At 40.2% G+C, this 25,735-nt stretch overlaps 1 protein-coding gene across 5 annotated transcripts in view; it reads right to left on the minus strand.

Annotated features, from left to right (window-relative positions):
* The window catches only part of afap1 (actin filament associated protein 1), a 95,006-nt gene that overhangs the window by 32,170 nt on the left and 37,101 nt on the right, over positions 1–25,735 (minus strand). For 4 of the 5 annotated variants that reach the window (XM_085451764.1, XM_085451761.1, XM_085451763.1 and 1 more), the window contains exons 1-3: positions 21,004–21,252; positions 9,052–9,180; positions 8,130–8,212 (exon numbers count right to left, since the gene is read on the minus strand). In XM_085451764.1, coding sequence (XP_085307890.1) covers positions 8,130–8,212; positions 9,052–9,180; positions 21,004–21,040 — 249 coding nt within the window. In that variant the 5' untranslated portion in view covers positions 21,041–21,252. Of the gene's footprint in view, positions 1–8,129; positions 8,213–9,051; positions 9,181–21,003; positions 21,253–25,735 lie in introns of those variants that run through there. The other variant, XM_085451762.1, reaches the window with a different exon arrangement.

Below are 25,735 nucleotides of genomic sequence, written 5' to 3' on the forward strand. Positions count from 1 at the left end.
GGCTTCTGTCCAGTAGCAGCACTGAAAGTTTCATTGTTTGAGAGGGGAACTCAATCTGGAAGTCAGGTGATTAGCAAACCGCTAAACATTTCAAACAAGAGACACAGTAATATGGGACGAAACCTAAAAACTCTCTCTGCAGGACTGCAGGACCAAGCTCAGTGTCTTCCAGCCTCTGTGATACATATCTAAGATTTCCAGCTCCCTGTTTATACATGAACCACCCATGCTAGTGTTACCTCTGACAAAACAAAACCTTTCACACAACTCCCATTTTTGAAACTTCATTCTTTGCTTCCCCCGCATCGTTTTTTTACTTTTTCCTGCCTCAGCTGGGCCAGTAAAATGTGCGTTTTGCAGGACAGGTGCATTCACCAGAGTGCCGTTACTGGAGGAAGTGCCACCTTGCCTGAAAAAATAACCAGAGTGAGACTCAGACAGGGTTGGGCATTTCCTCCATTTCTCACACCTCACAATGAGGAGCCAGTGGAAGCCAGCATGAGCTGGTGGTCTGCAATTTTGGAAAGCAGGATGAGGTGGGCCAGCCTGTCATATCTAAATAGTGTTCTGTATTGCAAATAAGTAAGAAGTCACCTCAGTGAAGCAGAGTTTCATGAAAATATTTAGACATATTATAGAAGTGCTCTGCACATTTGCTCTTTGTCTGGGTATGAACTCAACTAATCTGATTGCAACAAAGTGAAACATTTTACAGTTGGAAAATACATTTGCCAGTGTTTTCTGTTCAATAAGCTATCTAATAAGTCCCCCATTGTTTTCAAATTACCTGATATTATGTGGTCCATCTGCATTTCTGTTCTGAAAGAATGACATTTCAGTACCAATACCATGATATGCTATCATGATCAGCCCCTCTAGCCTATACTGCTAGTTGACTGTCAGCGTTTGGCTCAGACAAAAGGACCTTTTCCCAGACTTCTTTCATTCCAGTTAAAAGTCTGGCTATGCAGGACTATTTCCAACAAATAATCACAATTACTGTGATAACTGAGCCAAGGACTTAACTGCTAAACTGTCGAGTTTTAAAATAGGGTTGCAACATCTTCTGCGAACAAGCAGTTTCTTTAATGGCCATTAGGTGGTGCCTTCAAGAAAACACTAGATTAAAGACCACCCTCGTTCTGCAAGCTGCTGTCACTACTGCTAACAGCCAACTGAATACAAGGTAAGTTTAAACTTCACCTCCACCGCATGCAGTTCTCTGAATGTTTATTAATTCATAAAACACAAAAGGAAGTGTGTGGTATTTAAGATTAACCCTTAAATGGACTGGCTGATTTTATGACATGATCACTCAATTATATCTATATAGCTACAAGCATGATATCATACTGCCAGTAACCTTTTGAGAGAAAACCTAAAATTGTAATTTAGAAGCTCTTCAGGCTTATTCAATTCAATTCTTGTGAATTTATAGCAGCAGGAACTACATGGGATTATCAATCAGATCCACTATCTCTTTAGGCCACTAAAGGAATTTGGCTATTCATTTTCCATGCTCCAATAACCATTCCCATTTGTATACATGCTGTGATCAGAGTCACTGAACAATAGTCCGACAGTGTATAGAGTACACTGTAGTATGAATTCATGGGTTAATGGGCATCTTGGTCAAATACCTATCAGTTAGTAACCACAAAAGCTATTTTTCTACCGAGCACCCCTAACTTTTGTTTGGTTCAATTGTAAATTCTGTTAGTTCTCTACTAGACTGCAGAAATAGACTCAATTTTCCCTCCGTGCTTTATTTAGTCACTTCAATCACATCATGTGTCAGGAAGAAAAAAAAGAAACTTGGCATTGTAAAAAGCCTTCAAATGCACTAGAGTGGGGGAAAAAGTTGTGAAATAGGTTTTCCATCCATGCTCCAGTTACTCAGTGGGGACTTTTTCCAAAGAGTGTTAGTAACTGAAACAGTTCTGGCCCTTAAGATTAACCATGTTGTGTGCATGTGTCATTAAGCAAAGGCCTACTGCTTTCTGCAGTTAAGACCTATTCAATCTCCAATTTCCCACTTGTTTGGTTATCCCAGTGACAAAGCGTGACACCTTACAATACAATCTGTTAAACAACTTCATTTCCTGTCACAAGTCAATGACACAATACTGCTGATGTCACGAAATGCTTTGCTGTGGTATACCAAGCCACAAAGTAGGGAAACCCCACAGAGGAATTAAGTCAAATATGAAAACAGATTCATCAGCACCAAATGAAAAACACACTGCGTGGAAAAACTCCTGAAGACAAATAATTTCTGAGGCCATACAAAAGTAAAACAGGGCTGGTTCAACTCAATATGTTTGATAGCAATCCAACTGTTGCCACGCACGCACCGTGTAGCTTGACACTGTACAGTGACACACTTAGTTGGGTGAGTGTTTCCCCTTCAGGCTAGGAATAATTTGGTTTGGCAATATACAGCAATATAGTCTAAGGAGCTTGGAAAGAAAAGCATCTGGACTTCTTTAAGTTTCCTTGAAGACGTTTCACCTCTCATCCAAGAAGCTTCTTCAGTTCTAAGAGCAATTGGTGAAGAGTCCCAGATTTAAGCCCTATGGGAGTGTCCCCTAGAGGGTCTTGGACCCCCCTATTGATTCTCTACCTACCCACGCTCTTAGAACTGAAGAAGCTTCTCGGAAGAGAGGTGAAACGTCTTCAAGGAAACTTAAAGAAGTCCAGATGCTCCTTGGACTCTGAGGACCTGGATGACTGAGAACCTTCACAGACATACAGCAATACACAATGTTTTATAAGTGAGTAAAAAACACTCAGAGAAGATGGTGGTTTAAAAAACAAAGATTCCTCACAACTTCCAGTAATACATAACCATACAGAATACTGTATGGTTATAGTACTAGCTACATTTGTGCTGAGATGAATATCCATCTTTAAAAAAGACCTGGGAGGGAGGGATGTCTGAATCAAAATGAGAAGAGGAGAAAATGAATTCCAAATGAATTCTAGACATACGGATCTACGGATGATGCAGCCCTGTTACCGTGTATAGCACGTCGACCACGTGAGCACACTTCTGTGACGTGAATGCTTGAAGCACGGAAGAACGGGATGCTCGGCGTGAGTTTCTCATGCATGATACAACTAACTTTAGTGTGCATTACATGGGTAACTAATGGTGTGCCTCCCGCTGTGTCTGTGTCAGGGGAAAAGCAAGGGAAGAGAGGAGAAAGGGAGAGGTGGCACTGTTCTCCAACATCAACACAGATGGAAATCATTTGTGTTTCAACTAGCAGGAGGACTGGTTCACATTCTGCTCGAACAGTGCAGCCCTTAGGATACAGCCGAGGAAACGAATCCTGACTTGAAGGTGACTGCAGCAAACATTAGAACTCAAAAAAATCAACAAAAATTCCTAACACTTGAGGTTGCAGTCTAAGAATTTTCTTCTTCTCTCTGGTTTACAGTATTTGTTTTGTGGTGTGGGGATCTTAGACACAAACCTTTACCTTGGGCTTGCGGGACATTTAAGAGCAGCTTTAACTGTTTTTTGTAACATAAATGTCGAATGAACTGTCAAAGCAACTGGGGAAATTGTTTTGGACCCAAAAAAGTTCTTCACCGCTGTGTGCTCGAAATGTTGGTAAAAGTAGTTGTGAGTAGTAAAACAAAAAAAGCTTGAGACCAAAGTTAAAATTCAGATTCATCAAAACTGAATGTTTGTTCCATTGCTATTAAAATTAAAAGAAAAAACACAAATCAATGGTGCACTGCCACAACAGATGACTTTAAATATCTCACCTCCTTTTTTCATCACGTGACAACACGAAGCATGAACAATGCAGAAACATTTTAGGCAGATGTTTACTATTTTTCATGTTGGGTGGAGCTCCATTCTCCATCTGGAAGTCCATTTGTTTTCTTTAAAGGAGTTTAATGGAAACACGCACAATTTACATTTTATTTTCCAGTATTCTTTAAACTGCTCAAATTTTGGATGAAAACCATTCATGTGGCTGAAGCGGCAAGCTTTTTGATGACAGCAATGTACTTCATGCCAAAGATAAAAGAGAAATATTAATGTAACATAAATCCTGAATATGAAAAGTGACAGGATGACAAGAAGAGGACTTCAGTGGGATTTCGTCATACTTATTAGTCATTATGATCCAATCAGAGCCAGACCTTGTTTTTACTGTTTCTGTGCATTTACGTGTGGCATGTAGCACATTGTAAAATGGTGCTGTGATCCTCTTCCATGGAGGAACGTAGAGATTTATAAGGTGAGTGTTGTGGAAAGGATCAATCTGACATAAAAGGGTTCAGCTGCTCTGTCAGCAAACCCACTACTTGTACGGATTAAAGGCTTGGCATAATTTCTAACTTTCTATAAATTGCTTCGTTGTTTTGTCTTTAAAGTGGACACTACCCCCTTTTTGTTGTGCTTTTATATAAATATATAAAGACCAACTTTATATGCATATACAATTAGGGAAAGACAATATAGTGGCTCAAAGTAGACCAGTTTCAGCTTGATAAACTAAAACAGGATCCAGTGGAAGTCTGTTTGATTAGTGGATATCCTGCTGTGTGTGTGTGTGTGTGTGTGTGTGTGTGTGTGTGTGTGTGTGTGTGTGTGTGTGTGTGTGTGTGTAAGAGTCAATCACAAGTTTGCCCTTGGGAAAGAATTGGAGTAGTTTACACACATCATGTCTTTGTTTCTTTGTTTTCCTCTGCTCATGCAAAGGCTAACGGGTGTCACACATGTGACTGTCATGCTCTGCTAAGAGCTACACTGTGTTAACATGCCCCACTAAGTTTGTAAAAACACTAAGAATGTCTTTTCAAGATCGTATATACTCTTGAACAAAGGCCTTAAGATGTGAAAAAAAAATGCCACAAACAACTGGAAATAAAATTATTTTAACAAGCGAATAAGTTCTGAAATGGACTAAATGTGATGACACACTCCAGAACAATTCAGCAGTAAATAAACTTATCGTGGAAGTCTGTGCAAAGCCATTTGTCTTCTTTTGCACTTCATATACTAGCAGAATATTCTGGAAGAGTCTTCAATCTGCATATTGTTTGGGTTTGAGTAATAAATTCCAATACCACTGTCCTCTGATTAAGTATTGTACATCAAGTGAGCTACTCTAAACTAAGTATTCCTTATGTAACTGTTAGTAATCAAAATGTGGAAGCTAAGGACTGATTCAGCTTCTAAAGGCACAGGCTCTTTGTGTACGTGAGTGTCGGTTTGGCTTTGAGGCTCGACGGGTCACAAAGTGACTGTCTTCCTTGTCTATTATTTCACCAGATTGCTCTAGTCCATGTTCCACTTCTTCACCAAGACCAACTAAAGACTGATGCCGTATAACACAAATAACTGCAACTTCTCCTGACTAACAAGGTTGTTTTTGATCAACATGAAATCTTTGTTTCTTTAACTCTCTACCCTGTTTACTCTTTTCTTTCTAGCCGCCTCCTCTCTCTTTTCCTCTTAACCATTTGTCCGTTGTTTCATTTGCAGGCGGTGGAAATTTTGCAAGAAATGAAGAGTGGAGAAAGGGAGCACAACACTTTTTTCCTCAGTCTGGACAGCTTCTCCAGAGGTCAGTGTGGAAATGTGATAGATGGTAATTTCAGAGCAGAGACGGCAACAGGGAGACAGAGAGCTGGCACAAAATAAAAGACAGTAGCTGGGTTTCCATCCAAGTATATTTATGAGAATTATACTTTACTGCTGCGACTCTGCAAACCCTGCACATATATTACTCAGAGAGGTTTTGTTCTAATGTGAATGGCTCTATTTAACCACTTAATATATTTTAGCTGCTTTCTTTTCTGCTGATGAAAATCCCTGCTGTTGAATGTTTGTCACAGCTTATGCTGTCGTTAGTATTATGATTACTTTGTACACATATAAAGCCAGTGTCCAGAGCATGATATTGTTGGATAAAGTGTATAAAGTATGGTTGGATGATTTTGGACGAATATATCAACTAAGAGAGATTTATTCATCTATTTATCTGCCCATGAGTAAGTTTGCTAATAATGCTGGTTGAGGCTAAGAGAAGGAGTCAACTGAAGAAATAATAGCACTGTTTAACGGCATCCTCTTCCAGTTGCAAGCAAATGCACCCTCCTGAGAGTGCGCCCAAACGTGGCGATTTATTCACTCAAACTCATAACGGAAAGAAAGGCAGTAGTCTATGTTCAGAAAAAAACATAAACATTTTATTTAAATTAAAACAACACACAATGGTGGGGAGGGAAACAAGGAGAAGCTGGCGTCTTTTTTCCGCTATAACCGTGTTTACAGGCTGTTCCAGTGTTTATCCGTCTCACACGCTCGACCAAACAACAAATACAAAATTCAACAAAAAGTAAGTTAAAAATCAAAATGCTCAACCCAGTCCTGAGTGGGTCTCCTTCAGCCAGTGATGAAGACCTGCTAAAAACTTCACTCTTTCCATAAAAGACAGAAAGAGTTGTGTAATTGTGTGCCTATGTGCTTTGTTTAAATAAAGGTACGGTAAGCACCGAACAGGCCCGAGAGTCTGGGGTGTCGTGCAAGGCTCTGCTATGTATTTTCTTATGTTACTGGTTCTGATTGGGGCAGCAGAGAAGAGAGACAACAAGCAGAGACACAGAAACATCAGAAACTCCTCCTCCTCACTCGCCTAGTTTTCTGGGAAACCCTCGGCTGTGATTTCCAGACACACACTGGGGTCACCAGAGGAGGCTGAGGCTGACGACTGGTTCTAATTACAAACTGCACTGTAAGGCCTTGTGCCTTGGAATGTGTGCGTGTCCTGCGTGTGTGTGTGAGTAAGATGTAGAACAAGGTGTTGTGGCTTATTGCTATGAAATAAAGGCTTTGCAAGCCATCACAGCCACCTGCTTTTTATCACAGGCATCTGTTCCCACAATAATGGCAGACACACACTGTTATTCTTCACACTGGGTCTTTTTACATGCACATCTCACTTTCACAATAATGACACACACATCACTGTTTTAACAGAGATGTTACGGTCCTCATTGACTGTCATGGCGATGTGAGGCGCAGTACGAGAGAGGAAAACATACTGAAGCCATGACAGGCCTTCCAACTGCTTTACAAGTGACTGTAAAACACATCTCATATGGTTTCTATGTCCTGCTGCATTGGTAGCGCTGGCATTTGCGTGATTAACACCATTCAGGTGCAGGGTGTCACAAAAACTTGTGCACAGAACTTCAGTGTATTGCTAACAAGTTCACCATCTGATAATAATGAAGGTAAGGGTCAGCGTTATTGGTCATTTCTCTGCAGTTTCTACTAGCACCAGTTGTGTGTTACTGGTAAGCAGTCCTGCATGAATGTTAAATATTCCTGTAGTGTTAACATGATGAAGTTATTTCTGTTACATAACACAGTTGTTACTATCAGAAGTTTGCCTTCTTCACAACAAAACCCAAAAATATCCAAAGGGGATTTGAAATTGGACCTAAATTCAATGAAATGCTGTAAATGAATGCAAACTGGGAGGTAATGTTCAGCTTTGAACAGATGATGTGACAAAATTAGCTAGTTTGGGGAAAGTAGTGCAACTGCAAATAGCAGCACTATAAAGTAAAGCCTCTAACACTGACACTAACATGTCAGTCAATGTTTTATTTATAAGGCCTAATGTATTATTTAAAATAGTAATTTCTAGTTTCGTCCTGGATGTCAATATTGTCGCTTTTAATTTAACGCTGGGATCAAATTGGGTCGTATACAGAAACGTTAGGAAGAAAATGAGCTGTCTTTCCTTTATTTATCACTTACTTATGCCACATAAATTACATGTGACTTGCACTTCATTGCTCAAAATGTAGTTACTCAGCAGTGTCCTGAAAATAAAGTATTCTTTTGTCCTTCACCATTGATTTGCTTGGTTTTGCATTAAAGCAGCTGGGCTGAGAGGATGACCCATAGCAGCGGAAGCAGAATGACACAGGGCTATCTGGTATTTGTAGAAACAACTCTCTTTAGTCAGACAACCAGAACGCATACTGGAACTCGGTATAACTCTTACTGTGAGCACTGCTTGCAATAAGTTCCAGCATGGCCAAATTACAGAGAACTAAAATTAATAAATCTAAATAAACTTCAGTCTTACCATCCAGGGGTGAGGGATCTCTGGAAGTGGCATCTGAGGTGGAGCAGGCAGTCCGCTGTGTATCTCTGACTTGAATGAAGGCTCTAGAAGAAATCAAGTGGCTATTATGAATATAAACAAGAAGATGCTTTACAGTGCCACTAGTGTCAAATCTAAGTAGTGACAAAAAATAAAATGTCGTAATTTCCCTTCTTAAAATTATAGAACCAAATAGACTGTGCTTCTGTGTTTCTCTGATTTTAATGCGCTTCACTTCTGCTCCTCATTACAAGGTCCCTTTGTGGAGATTTTTAATGTTAAAATGCAAAATCTCCAATAAATATTTCTACACGTGACATTTTGTTGTTGATAGAAAACTGAAACGTCATTATGAATTTGTGTGAATAATCTCATGTTTTGAGGCTTCCAGTATAGCACTAAAACAATCTTCGCGTTTAAGGATGCAAACAAGAAACAAAAATACAATAAAATTTTCTTTTCATGTTCGATTCATCCAGATTTTAATATAAACATGTTTTTGCATTTGAATTTTATTTCAATAATGGCAGCCACACACATCTTAAAGAAAAAAGTCTGTGTTAAAGAAAAGCTCAGAAAACATCAAACTGATGAAATTAACTCTTTTAATCTGTCATAAACAACTTTTGGCTATATTAGCTTACAAGTAAAGGGTTTTATAAGTAAATGTATACCAATATAACTCTATGATGACAGCAACCAAACAATTCAATCCCACACTGACCTAGGACCAGCTTATTGTGGTCTACATTCTTTGTGTATGTACCAGACTGCTCATGGAACTCCTGCAGTCAGCCATAGTAAGGTCAGGTGTTGTATCTAATATCTGACCACCTAATGGACTTACTCCAGCTCTGAGTCCCTTAAAGTGTTTCAGAAGGTGCAGTATAAGTTTAATCCTCACCTTTGTCGGACAGTACTCTGTGCAGAATATTGGAGAGGTGTATCTTCTTCTCTCGGACCCCAGCACTCAGATATTCTCTGTCCAGCAGGTCCAGAAACAGACGAAGCTCACACACCAGCTCCTCCATTGCTGGAGAACAAATACACAAATATCAAAGAGTCAGGTTATGGAACTCTAGTCTAATTGGAATGAGACCTACGCTACTTTATCTTTGTGTGATCGCACCAATACTGAAAACAACTAATTTGTGGAACGTTACTCTTACAGCTTGCTTTTCTGTTTTTCACTGTCTGCAATTAAGAGCTGGGTGAGAAATCAAAGACTAGTTAGTTGTTTACCTTTGTTTAACTGAGCAGATGTACACCATCAGCCAACAGAAACACTAATGCACTGTGTTTGCAGATGAAGAGCAGTATAGACTATATCACTACAACACCGCACAACTGTACCATAGTTTTCATTCACGAGTCATATTTGGTAAGCGTTTACCCAAAATGATGATGACATTCTAATGCTTACATTGTAAGAGATTATTATTTTCTTTGAACTATTTTGACCTGTGGATTAATACCAATTTAATACTGTATTGAGTGAAACAGAGTGTTTCAGAATGTGAAAAGTGAGTGCTGGGCTTCCCAAACAACCTTTTGGTGGCACACAAACAGGCCCCAGCATTAGCTGCTCATTAATCAGTCCCAATGTAGCGCATGTTTCAGTTAAAACACACTGACAAGTATTTTTTGGCCCTGTGCAACAAACCAACATTAAACAGATACTGGAAAAGCACAAAATACTGTTATGTAACATAAGTGGGCAGCCAGGTGGCCCTGTGGAAAACAGAATTTTCAAGTAAATCAATCACAAGCGCTGACAGTCCTTCAAGTGCACAGAGCCAGCAAGCTGATAGGTGCTGGGCAGGGACAGATCTGGCAATGTACCTGATGGAATTATAGCCGCAGGTGAAAAATACACCAGCAGCTTCCCACACAGAGCAAAACAAAAGCAGGGAAACCGAATACAGAACATAGCTCGCAGATAGGTATGGGAGCAAGGTATCAGTGAGTCTATCTCCACACACTTGATCTGAGAGCATTTGATTGGGCTCAGAAGCGTGACTCTGAGATGCCACGCTTTGCACAGACACTCAGATAAGAAGCACTGTCTCAAGATGAGGGTCCCAGCTCAGTGAAGCTTTTTGTTAACACCTGATTGTATCAAAAGGCACTGCATCATCCTGGACAGCAGCTGCAGACTGAAAATGTTAAGTGGAGTTAATGAGGACTTTCTGTGGTTACTGCCCTTTGTGACAACGTCGAGTCACTGAATGTCTGAGCGTGATTCAGAAACAATCTGAGAGCAGCTGCTGAGCAGACTAACCTGGCAAATTTACTGGATCTGACTTTTTGTGCATCTACAAACTAGTTTGTTTTTGTTTTTTTAGGTTTTAAACTCTCCCCGTCAGAGAATAGATTACTGTTTTTGTTTTCTGGGGCTGCAGAAGGAAATTTCTTAGTGAGATCTTAGGCTACGTCCACGTGTGGACGAAAGGTGCAAACGCATAGAAAAATCTGCGTTTTCAAAAATACCCGGGTATGTGTGGACGTAGCCTTAGTGACGACACTGAACCTGACTTTAATCTACTTCTCCAGGCCCAAAACGAGAAAAGAGGCACGAGGAACTGAAGATGAAGTAATTAAACTACAAGCCAAACAACTGTGTATGAATTTAAAAGTCTGGAATTTTCAAAAACATTCACATTTTGTTCAAAACTATTCAAAACTAAATGACCAATAACGCTGACCCTTACCTTCATTTGATTATAGTGACTTTGAAAAGTTAAACTTGTGTTACATGACACACACAAAAATGTACACTAATCTTTATGGGAGACATTAGCATCAAACATACAGACAGGACTTGCTTCCAAGCAAGCTGTGATATGTTTGTGTTTCCATATAATCACATGAAATCAGCTTAACCGATATCTGAGCAACAGGCACAGGAGATAAGCTGGCCTAATGGCTAACCCATGTGCCAAATGTCACAGCAGTTTAGCATGTCACATGCCATTAAGACTATTTCAGGCTATTTTATAACAGACATAAGTCATGAAGTAGCAGACCTCATATATCTCATTCAAAACAGGTCTTTTTTTTAATAACTTTTTATTTATTAATTTACAGTACGAGAATACAAAACTTTAGGTCAGCATGGAAGACATACACAGTCTCAACATTAGTATCTACTTACATCATGGTAATATTTAATTGTTCAGTACAAAGGGAGTACACAATCCATTTTTCCCAGAGCTTCTTGAATTTCTCAAGCTCAAGTCTAAGGACAAAGGTAAGTCTTTCCATTCCAAAAATTTCTTCCACTATCCCATGCCACTGGGCCCGAGTTGGAGGGTCTATTCAAAACAGGTCTGAATACCACATGTAATCACAATTCCCACAAGCATTTAACTAAACAAAAACAGATGATGGTGCAGGTAGCTGGCAAAAAGCATTAATGCTCTTCATATTAATATCTCAGCGTTATGACAATAAAATCAATAGATGTTTGTATCCAGTGCAGCCACGGTTCATCTTTATTGCTGCTTGACTGTTAGAGAGCAGCTCTGACACTGAATACACAGACACTTTCCCACATTCCTCACATAATCTGATTATACTACAGGAGAGTCCGGTGAGGAAAAGGGGGCTGGAGTGAAAGATAAACAGAAAAAGTGAGGGTGATGGGGAGACTAACATGGAGTAACATGTTTCCTCCGTTTGTGCATGTAATACCACTAAAACTGCAATTAACGATGACAATAACAACAGAAAATATTTAACTCCTGAGCCACCAATGGAAAAACATATTTCAATGCAGTTTTATTTATATATCATCAAATCACAATCTCAAAGCCTCAAGTCACTTTCCATTGTAAGGTAAAGACCCTATGATAATACAGAGAAAACCCAACAATCAACCCCAAATATCTGTAAGTCGGAGTGCTTTAAATCCTTTTACAGCAGAAAGATTACTTGCACTTCACCTATACTATCACTCTGTACTTGCAGATAAACAAGTAGTAACATCCCTCACTGCGAAGGTACACGCTCCCTGGATCACTTTCAGCACTACCTGATTTTGTACTAAACTCTGAACAGCCAAGCAGCTATTTACTGCTCCATTTACTGCTTCGTAGAGCTTTGTGCAACGTGTGCAATACTTTACCTCCACAGGGGTGGCCAAAAAACACAACCTGTGCGCATGTGTGCCATTAACAACCGAAAGTGAGCTCCCCAGTTCACCAAAGATGGCAGAGAACATGAAGAGGTGGAGGCAAGGACCACCCTCAAAGAAGGCCTAAGGGCACGCAGGAAAATAAAATAATAAAAAAAAAAAAAACATGTTGTGCAAACAAACTGCCCACATCCTTTCTTCCCCATCTCACCCTGTTCATTCAGCCTCATTTTTCCATTTCCATAATGCCCTTCATTGTACTCAACATAAAAGGCAGTGCATGTGTTTGTGTCATGTATTCTAGCTTTTTGATTCTAATGCCATAAATATTTTAGTCAGTTTTCTGATATCTGCATACATTAATCATATGTACCCCAAACCACATCTGCTGTGTTAGCATTCGGTCTGCATGACAAAAAATACGTGCTCTTTCCAAAACATCAATCCCTACACACACACACACACACACACACACACACACACTAAAAACACCTAGACAACTCACAGGGATGTTTTCACTGCCAGGTATTCAGATCAAAGGGGATTTTCCTAAGTGAGGACTGTGTTTGAACGAGACAACGGGGTCACGTTTGGATTTCATGTAAAACTTGAGAGCCTGCGGCTTTGTTATTGTGCAAAAATGCTTAGCAAGGTTAGAGGGAGGAGGGCTTTCTGCCCTCTTCCTGGAATACAGCTGTTATGATTGACGGAACACTGACAGTTGCTATCCCGCACCACATATTCCAGGGGTCTGTTTCTTGTTACCAGCAGCGCCTTTAACACTTCGAAGACGTGTTTAGTTTGATTATCTGACAGGACTTCAGGTCAGGATTTGCCTCAACATACACACACTGCTGAAATGCAATGCAACTATTAGAACTGGAATTATTCCAGTTTGGATTTGGGAAACAGACACTATCTCTACTTTTAAGATTAGGTTTAAAACTTTCCTTTTTGCTATAGTTAGGGCTGGATCAGGTGACCCTTAATCCTCCCTTAGTAATGCTGCAATAGGCCTAGGCTGCTGGGGGATTCACATGATGCATTGAGTATTCCTTCTTCAGTCAATTTACGTCACTCACTATGTGTTAATAGACCTCTCTGCACTGAAACATATTTGTTATTAATCTCTGGCTGTCTTCCACAGCATGTCTTTTATCCTGTTTTCTTTCTCTCACCCCAACCGGTCGCAGCAGATGGCCCCGCCCCTTCCTAAAGCCTGGTTCTGCCGGACGGCACTTCCTGTTAAAAGGGCGTTTTTCCTTCCCACTGTCGCCAAAGTGCTTGCTCATAGAGGTCATATGATTGTTGGGTTTTTCTCTGTATGTATTATTGTAGGGTCGACCTTACAATGTAAAATGCCTTGAGGTGACTGTTGTTGTGATTTGGCGCTGTATAAATAAAACTGAATTGAACTGAATTGTTTTTTTTCCTTTAAGAAAATGGTCCAAGTCACTCTAATACCAAACCATTGTCATAATCATAAAGCCATGCCACTTTTGTAAATCAACATGGGCTCAGTTTACTTGGATAAATGGGCCATACAAACTTGGTAAAGGTCTTTAAGTCTTGGATGGGAGTATAAATGCACTGTGCCAAAAGTGAACAAGGAGTAGGGTTTATATTTCTAACAAAAAACCATAAAATGCTTTGAATGGCAAAACAATACAAAATATACCAAGAACATAGAAAATGATGATTCTAATTAGCTTTACTTGTAATAAAAGCAATAATGTCAGGAACAAACACATACATTGATTTCTAGTATATTTCCTTTGTTTGTTCTTCAAACTTCAAGGCTTGACGCAATAATGTTTTCAGACTATTTTTTCATGGACCTGACAGTTCAGATTCTTATCCAAAGTTGAATCAGCTGAATATGTTGTCTGCCATACCAGGTCAGCTCAACCAGAACTGCTATTTTGTGGCACGTAACAGATTTTAAAGGAGTCCTTGTGCACCTAAAAGATGCATGAGAAGCCAGAGACTTACAGTTCCAAACACCCACTTTCTGCGGTTTTGGGAAGCTTAACTGCACTGTGGGTTCAGTGTTACAGTAAGAAGGTGGTTATTGTTAATTGAGGTTGGTTTTATGGTCTGGCATCGTCATGGTTACTGCTTCCAACATGCCACCAAAACACAGGGTGATGCTGGAAGGTATTTATTTGTCACATGATTACATAAAAACCATCACACAGACAAGCTGAAAAATTCTTAATACTTTGGGGGGAAAAGGAAGAGTATCATCTGCCTTTCCACTCTGATAACTCCTTCGTAACTCCAACTTGTAAAGGTAACTGCTTACCATCTGAATTTTCACTGCCCTTCTCAGCTTCACTTTATAATTTATCAGATAAAAATAACTCTTAAATGTCCTCCGCTACATACAGATATTTTAGTCCTATACTGGTAGCCTTGTGTACTGTTTTTTTCCCTTCCCACTTCTAGTGGAAAGCTGTGAAAGTTGTGTGCTATTACCAGTCATAAATGTTTCATAAAGACTTTTAAAGCCTCAACTTGGATGAGCACCAGGCGAGAGGGAGAGTTCTGAACAGATCAGAGGATGGGTGATGCTGCATTAACTTATGATGAAAGACAAGCTGCCTTGCTCCCGCCCCATTTCTCAGGTCTGTAATTATGAGGTTTGTGTGTTTTCTATCTTCCATCAGGCATGCCAAGCAAACATCACAGAGGGGGGCTGATTGCTATCGAACTGTACAGGTGGTTTACTGTAGAAGCAGATGTTTCCCAGACCGCAAACACACATCTGCAAAACCCTGATGTGAAAAGGAGAAAAAAAAAGAAAAGAAAGGTGATGGGATAGGGAAGTGCTGATGGAGGTGTAGAGAAGATAAGAGAGGTGGAAATATGGTGGGAGAAGTCCCAAAGCAAGCTCTAAAACCAAACAATATTTGGGGATAGTAATGATGCGCCCTTTGGTATGTCTTTTAAAAAGATAATTAGAGGGAGCTCAGCTAAAAACCATTGGACAAAAAGAAAGATGGGGTGAAGGGTTGTGGAGGGGGAGACACTCCTGCTTGTAGTTTTGATCTTCTGGTGGGAATGGAGGACATGAGGTTTTCTTGATTGGACTGGGAATTGTAGCTGCATGGGTGTGAGAAATGAGTGTCACATTATACATGGTTTTTGACTGGTGAGGATATAGAGGCTGTAGGTCTACTAAGCATCATCATTTGTTTCATCCACAAAATGGCTCAATTCAGATATAGGTAGTGGACTGGAGTTTTCACAGGCACACGTCTCTGATTTACTATCTGAGAACTCATGAACATTCAACACAAAGTAATTTCACAGGAAAATTCCGATTTTCCACAGGTTGTGATAGCTCAGGAAGCAGCACATGTCATCTAATAAATGAATTCAATTCAATTCAATTTTATTTATATAGCGCTAAATCCCAACAACAGTCGCCTCAAAGTGCTTTATATTGCAAGGTAGACCCTGCAATAATACATACAGAGAAAACCCCAAAAATCATATGACCACCTATGAGCAAGCACTTTGGCGACAGTGGGAAGGAAAAACTCCCTTTTACCAGGAAGAACCCTACGGCAGAACCAGGCTTTAGGGAGGGGCGGGGCCATCTTGTGTGAATGAGGCAAGTTTTATAAATTACCCAAATAGACTAGCAAAAAGCAATATACTGTAACAAGCAGTCTGTTTGCCATGCACCATACCTTTTGTTATTAGCACCAGGTTGGTCACAGCAAGTTGAAAAACCGATCCCACTGAGTCTCAAACTGTAGTACACACCTTCTACATTTGGTAAAGAGAAATCTAGAAGATTGGAGGTCCTAGAATATGGACTTTATAGCTGCATTTGGGCATCCCTGGTATTAATTTTCCACAATGCTGCCTATTTCATCCCAGGACACCTTGGATGAGATCTTTTATTTAACTCAAAAACTTCCATTTAATAGTTAAACACAGTCGTTGTGTCTGAAGTTTTCCTTGTGTATGGTATATGAATTCACCTTAACTTCACTTTCATGGGCTAAAGTTGGCAGCTGTGTTCCTTGTTCTGCTCTGTAGCCTTGGTGAGCTCGGAGTAACATCACATAAACCATTTCTCTACTTCCTACAGGTTCTGGTCAGGTTCTCACAGGTCAGCGAGCCAGGCAATAGATAAAACTGGCATTTGGTTAGAAGCGGCTGAACACTGTGATCAGCTATTTGTCTGATCACAAACAGCGTTGTTCTGTCAGACATAAAATACTAACCTCAGTCTCCAAATAAAGTCTATGTGTGGAAAACACTGAAAATACAAAATTCATCATGCATGATTGCCCCTTTTTTCAATCTGAAATAGCTAAAGCCTGTCCAACTTTGATTTAAATCAAATTAGATTCCTGTAGGTGTACCCATTGTCCTGACTGTGATAGAAGCCTTTGGTCTTTTCATCAGTTACTTATTAAACACCACCTACAGAAACAGGACACAGAGGCACTCTTATCTGTGCGAGTGTAAACAGCAGCTACACAGTCACAACCAAACGCTCAAACTGACAAAATTACAGCTCCCTGTACCCTTATCCTCCTATTAGGACACCCCACCAAGGCAGCTTTAGTCTTGTACTGTAATCCTAAAAGCTTTGTTAAAGGCAGACAGGCTAACAAGTGAATGCACTCATCCTATTACAATAAGCTTGTTGAAGGCTAGTGAGACTCATGAGAAGTGATTTCCTCCTAATGCATCCAAATTTTCAAGGCGACCATATATGCTTGCAATAAGCAGAACTATTTTAACTTCTTTAAAGTACGAGTCCAAAGGCAAATGCTTGTTTGATGATGTTAAATCAGTAGGCTACCAACAGGCTGCCAGCTGGATGTATGCCATATCATTCTGTGCTATTTGGCATACACTGGGGTCCTTTGAATTGTGCTTGAGTTTGGCACTCGCTCCCCATTCTTTTTCCCTGTGTTTTTCCAGATGCATATTGACACAGGGGTAAGGCTGGGAGGGCTATGATTAGTCGGCCCAAAATTAAAGTCTCTCTTCCCACATGCCAGCTTACTGACAGGCCAACTCTGCAGGGAAGGATGGAGAAATGGCAAAGTCATTTCTCCTCATCTCTCCTCTCCACTGCTGGGATCCATCACCAAAAAAAGGAAGGGGCTCACGCGTCTGACAGATGAAAGCTTTTAAACTTCAATCACTATTGGGGTGAATGAGGCAGGGAAGGAGAACCAAATGAGCGAAGCAGGCCAGTACGGTGACACCATGCACCCACCGTTCCCACATCACACACACTCCAATTAATTGCTTGTCGACTCAGAGTTTCTGTGAGGAAAGCTGCAATAATAAGTGGCAATAAACACTTTAACACTTGTATTTGCCCCCAAAGCACAGCACCCCATAAATGGGAGAGCTATTGAGCATGGACTTGCTAAAAGAGACAGTTGACGTTGACTTTGGTTTTCTATTATTGCCTCAAATCCACCACCAGCTCAAAACAACATAGAAAGGAAAGCAAGCCAGGTCCCTTAGATCAGAGATGTTTTAGAAGCAAGCAGTTGCTCAAATTTGACTGCTAACCCAAGTAACATTTGGTAACGATCCCAACTCTGACCTAGATAGTTAAAGTATGCAATTTTGCTTTCCATTAAACAGTTCTCCCAAAAAATTTCCCTAATTGATATTTTAAAAAGTATCCACTTTTTTTCCCAGATTACAGGTTAAGATAGGGTTAGGGTTAACGTCTTTGGCTGTGACCTGTGTCCGATCCAGTGGGTTAGGGTTGGCAGATAGCATAGACAAAGGGAAGCTAGTAAAACAACATCAACAGCATCAAAAACAACAGCTATGCATTGATTATCACTAAACTGCTGTATAGTGAGACAGTCATTACTGTTTGCAAAATGTCACTGCAGTTTTGTATGTTTTATGTTTAGTATCAATCAACACTGTTCCACTGTTTCAAACTGCCACAACTGCAGCAAGGAAAAAAAAAAAGAAGATTTATCTAGAAAAAATATGCCTGAGCTAAATTTGGTTGATCTCCATTCAAGATCATCTTCTTGTGCATTTCTGTACTATTTTTCTGAGCTTCTACCATTTGTAGGTCACTTTGTAGAAGTCCCCGTATGCCCCTTTGTTCTTGCACTAGATCTCCACCAGTGTGTCAGGACAGTCTTAGAACTTGGGTTTCATTTTCGGGAAGTAGAAAAATCGCAGGAAGGCAATTCTGACAAACAGGGCAGGTGGTGAGTGATGACTGCGTTGGACAAAAAATCTTTTCAATGGCACTCTGGTATGCGTCACAATAGGTCATTTCTGCTGAGTGTTTTACAGTAGATCTCCACGCTTGACAGCTTCACCCTGGAGCAGGAATTCATGGTGGGACATGACCCCAGTAAAAAATAATTATAGAAGCCACACTTAAAATTTTTGGGGCATGCCAGAGAAGATCATCAAACTAATGTATAAGAAAAACCATAGAACTATCAATTGCAGTTTTAAGGTATTTGACTAAAATGTTGTATACATTCAAAGCTACGTTGATACAGAAGATTAATTTTGAGAGTCTGTGACAATGACAAGTTTGCTCTTTATCGGGCGTGCCATTTTGACCTGAAAAACAAATGCCATAGTTATCATCACTGTCCTGCATATTGTTTAAAGCAGCCTGTACAAATCCAGAGACAAAGTATTTTTAGCATGGAGATTGGTGAAGGTAAAACCTCATGGCTGGCCTCGTTAGTAATAGACAGTGTTCCCAACACTGTTTTAACTGAGAAGTTCCAATCAGTGAACACCATCATAAACCAATACAACATAAAACAACATAAACCAATAAAAACAAAAAAAGCATAAATTAATACTACTCCACCCCAAAAAATTCTTTGAATTCCTCTGAATGCATGAGGACAATGTTTACTCTAAACCAACCTGTTGGGTTTATTTCCAGAATACCGAACAAAGCTCCACTACAGGAGCCCTAATTAGTTTTTCTTAGTATTATTAAGAGTAAATCAAGATTCCTTATTTATATTTCAGCAAGGACTGCAGTATGTGTTGTTACTGTATCATAGAAAATCCTGAGCTGGGAAACTAGAAGACCTAGCTGAGTTGTGATATCTATTTTATACCTGCATACTGGCTCTTCTATATCCACACTGGTTAAACAAAAATATTATATACTGCATGCTTCAGTAGTACACAATAGATGTCTGTACAAACCTCACCAAATGCCGGGCACTGAAGCACTGCCGGGCCACCCGAAACCCTTGCAGCTGCTAGCATTGGTCCTGTTATTGTGCACTCACTTCACAACCACATGAGGACAAGTGAGAGATATCAAGCATTTGTGTTGTCATTCCAGGGTTGTGTTAGAAAACCTCTGACTTCAGGGTGGAGTTGCCCTAACGCTGACCTGGACTGTTTAATAACTGTCTGAGTACTGCCAGCTGTATAAAGCTAAATGGATAAGAAGATGAAAAAAACAGTTCTGTTAGTGTACACAGTGACAAAGTGACTATTTTTGACTAAATAGGTTGGTTTACCGTTATCCTGCTGTTGCAACCAAGTCTAGAGAGCCAGAGTTTGTTGTCTCAAAATCTCAGGCAGGCAAAGATAAGGGTAATACTCCTCAATTTATCCCCTAACTGCTCCAAGTGTACAGTAAGAGTAACCCTCCAGCTCAGAATTATGCAGCAGTTTTTCTGAGCACTGTTGAAAGTACTCTGATTTTTAAAGATTATTTTCAGAGACGGATACTGCACATGTTGTTGATGTATGTGGATCTGCTGTCTAGCAACAATGAGGTAATAAGAAACAGACTTGCTTTTAAGCTCCATGCCAGAAAGAAAGGAATTGGGTTGCATAATAGGGGGTAATTACAAAATGAAAACCGATAAAATGGTGAAATATCTGAAAAAAGTACTGCTTGTGCTTGTAAAGTACAATGAGCTTTAATTACATTATTTGTTAAGAGCACCTTCCATTGGTTCACCTTTAATAGGTGAACCAATGAAAGGTATTCTTCTGTCAATTGTATGATAACACCACCAAGTTTCACTGGTGGCAGCAATGAAGTCAGCCCAAAAGCTGAGTCTAGTTATATCAGTTTAACTACTGTTACACATCATTATGAGGTCAAACTCTTGAAGACCAGAATCACCAAAACAGATTGCTTTCTCATTTATAAAGGGATTCATTTCTGTAGTCAGAGCTACATTAAATTGCCAGATGACTGAACGGAGTCCGGCATAAAGTCCATATACTACATAGACACTTAACACGCGACCACAACCCTAATGACACTGCGAGGAGCCAACTGTCTCTCCGCAGTCTCTTCCCCGTGCCCTCTTTCAGCATACCTTTTAGAAACATTATTCATTTGTGGCCTTTTTCTGCGCTTGCGTATGTGCTGAACGGCGCACGTGCGCCAATCTGATGCATGCACACAGATTTCTACAATACACACTCTGAACTACAACAGAAGAATAATAAAAGCTGGCAAGGAAGCCAAAACAAACGTTATCGACCGGTAATCTTTGTTAGTGAGTACACTAGCAGCCCCGGAAAAGTCATGCTGTTCTTGGCTTTCAGTTTGAACGTCGTGGAGATCCCACTGTACAAGAGATACATCGTAAGAAAGTCGCTTTTAACAACCTTCCATTTTAATAGGTTTATTGCTGCTAGAAAACCAAGCTGCATTCATTTTTTCACGGGAAAAAAAGGACAGCGTAAGCCACTCACCCCTGCTGGAAGTGAAAAGAATGGGCTCGCTCCTCATCTTAAAGTCAAGCTCATCTATAATCCCCCGTCCCGAGCAGGCGCGTGCCCAGCGGCTTCCTGGCAGCGGTAAAAATCCACACAGGCACGCAGTTGTCTTCTATGCCTCCTCTTTCTACCTCCGACTGTCCTTTTCCTAGCTAACCGGCGGCCACTGAAACGTCTTTTTTTCCCTTTCAAAGTTTTTCCCCGGATCTTTCTCCTACTCCCTCCCTGTGCCTTCTCTCCTCCCCTCTCCTTAACCTCCCCTCTCTACGCGCCCCCTTCTCTCGCTCTCTTTCGCTCGCTCGCTCCCAATCTTCCTGCACTGATAGCTCTGCTGGATTTATGAGATTTCCCCTTTGCTTTTCTTTATAATCTCCATTCTGGCCTATTCTGTTTTATTCGAAATTATGTGACTTCAGAATGAAGGCAGATTGATATAATTTAGATGCCAGTACTGTCTTTAATATGCTGCAATTTATTAATTTAATACGCTTCTTTTCTTTCCGTTTTTTAATCGAGTCAAAGACACGTGTCATTGAAAGCATATGTGTGTGTTTTACATATGCTTTGATCGCACTTTCATTGAGCTTATTTCATCTGCTCTGAATATATACAAACTATTACTAGGATTGTGTGAAAATGTATCTCAACAGCTGCTGACTCTTGTGGCCCAGAAGTTGCAGATGGTAAGCAACACTCCACATTGTTTTACTTGTGGAGTGAGGGTGACTTTTTAATGTGAGAATTCCAGAAATCCCAGTGTAACTGGGCCGGGGGTGTTGATTACACAGCATTTTGTTTCCTGGTGCAGTCACTCCACAGCACAGAAATGTTTTGTTTGGTGCGCATGTCAACACCTTTAGAGCCACACTGTGTACAAAAAATGATTTGAAATCTCTTTCATGTTGGTTCTTTGCAGTAGTAAATCATGTATGTGCAAATTCTTTCATTTTTGAGGGAAAAAAACCCACAAACTTGCTTGAGAATTGGATGCCTTCGCTAATTACAGTACACTGCATTACCATAAGCTGCTGATCCCTACGTCCTAGTCCCCAGGGGCAAACAAGAGCCAGTCTGAGTTCAATATCCCATCTGCCATCAGGGGAGGAGGAAGGGGGGAAGGAAAGACTTGCTCTACCCTGCCCTTTTTCAGCGTGGAACTTGAGACTGTGAGGAAGGGAACAGTGTGCAGTGTGGAGAGAAAGAATAATGTGCCGGATCACCTTTTGGTCTCACGAGTTCAAGAAGAACCACAGACTGGCAGAGGCTGTTGACGTGCATTTCCCTAAAGAATAAGACACATAATGTGACATCTCAGCTCCACATGGGCTCTAGACAAAATGCAATTTTTGATACTTTGGCATTGGCTTGATTTGTTTAGGGTCACAACAGCATTTTGTATCACAAACAAGTATAACAAGCGCTATTATTATAAACACCATTATTTAAAAATCGAGAGCAGGGTGATAATATCTTTTGGATTCCCAGCTGATGATCCCTTACACAGTGCACATAGTGATTTGATCCACTGTTGATATAAAAGTTACCAGAAGATTTTCTCTTTGTTTGAGTTATGACTAAAACTTTCTTTTCAGAAATATGAGTTGCTTTTTAAAAAAAAAAAAACTTCTCCACTCGCACACAGTTTTGCTGCCAATTTTCCTCAGGCAATAGAGCCTCAAGTTCAACACAACAGACAGCAAAAGGCCACACACACACAAAAACAGTGTTATCAGAGACAATTGCTTTGGACACACCGGTCAAAATGAACAGCAGGCTAACGTGAACATAAAACCCTTTGGATTTTACCTCCATTGCAACTAACTTCGCTAGTGCCAAACTCTTTTGAGCTTAAAACACAGGAGGTATGTTGGTGCACTGTAAGGCAGTATGCAGACTAGATGACCCTAAAGTCAGTTAACTGCAGTGGACAAATCTAGTGGGAGGATTTCGGGTTGAGTTATGAGACTCTTATGAGGGTGAGATATGAGATGGAGAGGCAGCCTGTGGTGAGTAGCAATAAGTGATGAAAGGATTGACGGGTTACAGTGAAAAAGCACCAGACTGTATATTCTTCACTCAAGTCTAGAGTCTCAAACACACTTTTCTTTTGTGTAATGTGTATGCGCAAGTGTGATCCCACTGAAACTGCATACCAGATGAAAGTTAACTTGGCTCTGTTTCTTTAAAAGTCAATAGTGACATCAGTCTTCTTCCCACTTACTTTTATTAAATCTAATAGAGATTGAGATACTGTAATAACTTGGACACTTCCCTATCCAAGTCAGTCATCAACCCGTCAAGTTATTCAGACACCCTAGTGAGAGAAAACACACATGCACAAACACGTAAATGTTAAAGCTGATGATGAAACGTTGATGTTTTGACCAGTTAGACTATCAGACATCCACTTTCTCTGCTTAATGATCAGAGGATTTTGCAGGTTAAGAGGTCAATCAGATAAGCCTAGAAACCATCTGGTACCGAACATGAGGGAAAATTGTGTATTCCCTGACTGGTTGCAACTGGTTGCTGGCAGTCGTTGTAAAAATTGATTTCTAAAGCCCCATTCATGCAGGCCTAGCAACCACTCTTTGAGTGGTAGGGGAATAAATGGTATAGGAACTGATTCTTATATAGGGCTTTTCTACTCTACCTGAGCACTCAAAGTGCTTTATACAGCATGCCTGATTCACTCATTCATACAAGCACATTTATCTGTTCCTAAGTGCTTTCTATCTAACATTCACAAAAGCTGCTCTCCAGTGCATCCATTACCAAAGACTGCAGGTCCGAGTAGCCAGAGATCAAACCACCAGCCAATAAGCAGATGACCTGCTCTACTCCCTGAGCCACAGCCAGCAAGTGGTTGCAGATGGTTGCGTGGTCTCACTAGCATGAAAATAGGCACAATGACGTATACAGTACTGCACTGAAAACCTCCTTTTGATTACTTTGTCACTAGCAGGTCCAGCGCTTGACAGTCAAACCATTACAAATGACTCGCCAAATTATAGTGAAACTGCAAAATGTGCAATGCATATGAGAAACTGAGAATGTTTACCTTCAGAGTAAAAGTTGTACCTTTTGAAATGTGTTTCACAACTTTTCTTTGTTTGCATCAACATCATTGAAATATAACTATAGTTCGAGAGTGAATAGCAAGTGTCTACAGACAAGACGGCATCTTCCATGCAAACTACAAGTGACTGTAGCAACCTCCTAGCAGAAAAGCAATCACGAAGAGTTTTTATGTGCAGGACCCACAATTTCACCTGGCGAGTAGCCACAGCCAGTAACCAATCACAAACACATATGATCTAAGTATGCAGTACCTTTTTTGGGTTAAAGTTTTATTACTGTCGGCAGCTAATGCCATAGAGGTTTATCAAAATCTATAACTAGTGACAGTACTCCACAGCACAAGTCCATTTGCATTACTATTAGAAATGTATATCCCGAATGCTTTTCACCTCACTCCACCCATTCATGGCATCAGACAGAAGTCATTAACTTTGAATATTTCATATACCATATTTTATCCATAAATGTTTTCATTACATCATAAACTCCTGGAAAAAAAGGGAGAAAATATATATACTGTAAGCAACAGCAACAAGCCACCTCTATTTGTACAATAATGAAAATATTCCACCTACTGCACATGTTCAGAAACTAAATCAAATAGCCCAAGTGACAAATCCAGAGTCGCAAGATAGACATCTGACTTGGAATACATACCAGTTCCCCAACCCATCCCCCATTCTAGTTATTGAATTAAGACACATGGTTTGGCTTTGGGACAAGGCTCGCCTTGTCTTTGCAATGTGGAAAGCCACTGGTGGAGTGTGGTGCTGTCAGGGTCTTATGACAAACCAGAGGATGGATGATCATGCCAGACTCAGTCAAACACTTATACTGGGACTAAATGAATGACTTGGTGTGATTGTATATGCCATTGTGAAGCTTTTTGATAAGGAAAAGTGCAGACTGACTAGCAAGGTAATTGCAACAAAAATAAGATCTTGTGAGCTCTGTACATCAGCTAGAGACCCCTGTGGATCCTTACTAAAAACAGCCAGGGATTCCCCCACTTTAACTGCCTTCCTGAACTCATCAGACATCTGCTCATAATTATCAGGCGTTATATATGGATTATATTTAACAAGCCAAAATGTTATTTTGGACAATGTCAAGAAATTCTTTGCTTTACTGAATTTGAAGAAGGCAAAGGAAATGAACTCTTGGTAACTCTTTGGTGGTAAAAAAAAATCACCAACAATTTGATGCCAGCTGGTTTTGTAAAACGTAAACCAATGAGGAAGGAAGGGGACTGCAGATTATCTGCAATTAATTGCTATAAGTGCCCCATTTCAATTTTTGTATATAATTTCATCCACTGTTCTTCCACAGTGTGTCTTCACTGCAAATAAAAATGAACAATGTCTTGGCTGCCATAGATATTCTGAATACTCCAGATCATTACAGTTCAAATCATGAATGTACACTAAAAACAGGAATTACCAGAGAAACTTTCTCAAAGTTGACTCAATAGCAGGATGATCATTTATGTATCAGTGTTGCTTCAGCAGTATCAGAGGGCTAAGAGTTAAGGAAAGTGGTCTAACTCTCTCTGAGCAAGGTCATCCATGTGTGTGTGTATACGTGTGTGTGTGTGCGTACATGTGTGTGTGTGTGTCTGTGGTTTGGC

The sequence above is a fragment of the Copadichromis virginalis genome, linkage group LG3 (assembly GCF_057382275.1).
Source record: "Copadichromis virginalis isolate Kocher_CV1m ecotype Utaka linkage group LG3, C_Virginalis_male_GT1.1, whole genome shotgun sequence".
Taxonomy (NCBI): Eukaryota; Metazoa; Chordata; class Actinopteri; order Cichliformes; family Cichlidae; genus Copadichromis; species Copadichromis virginalis.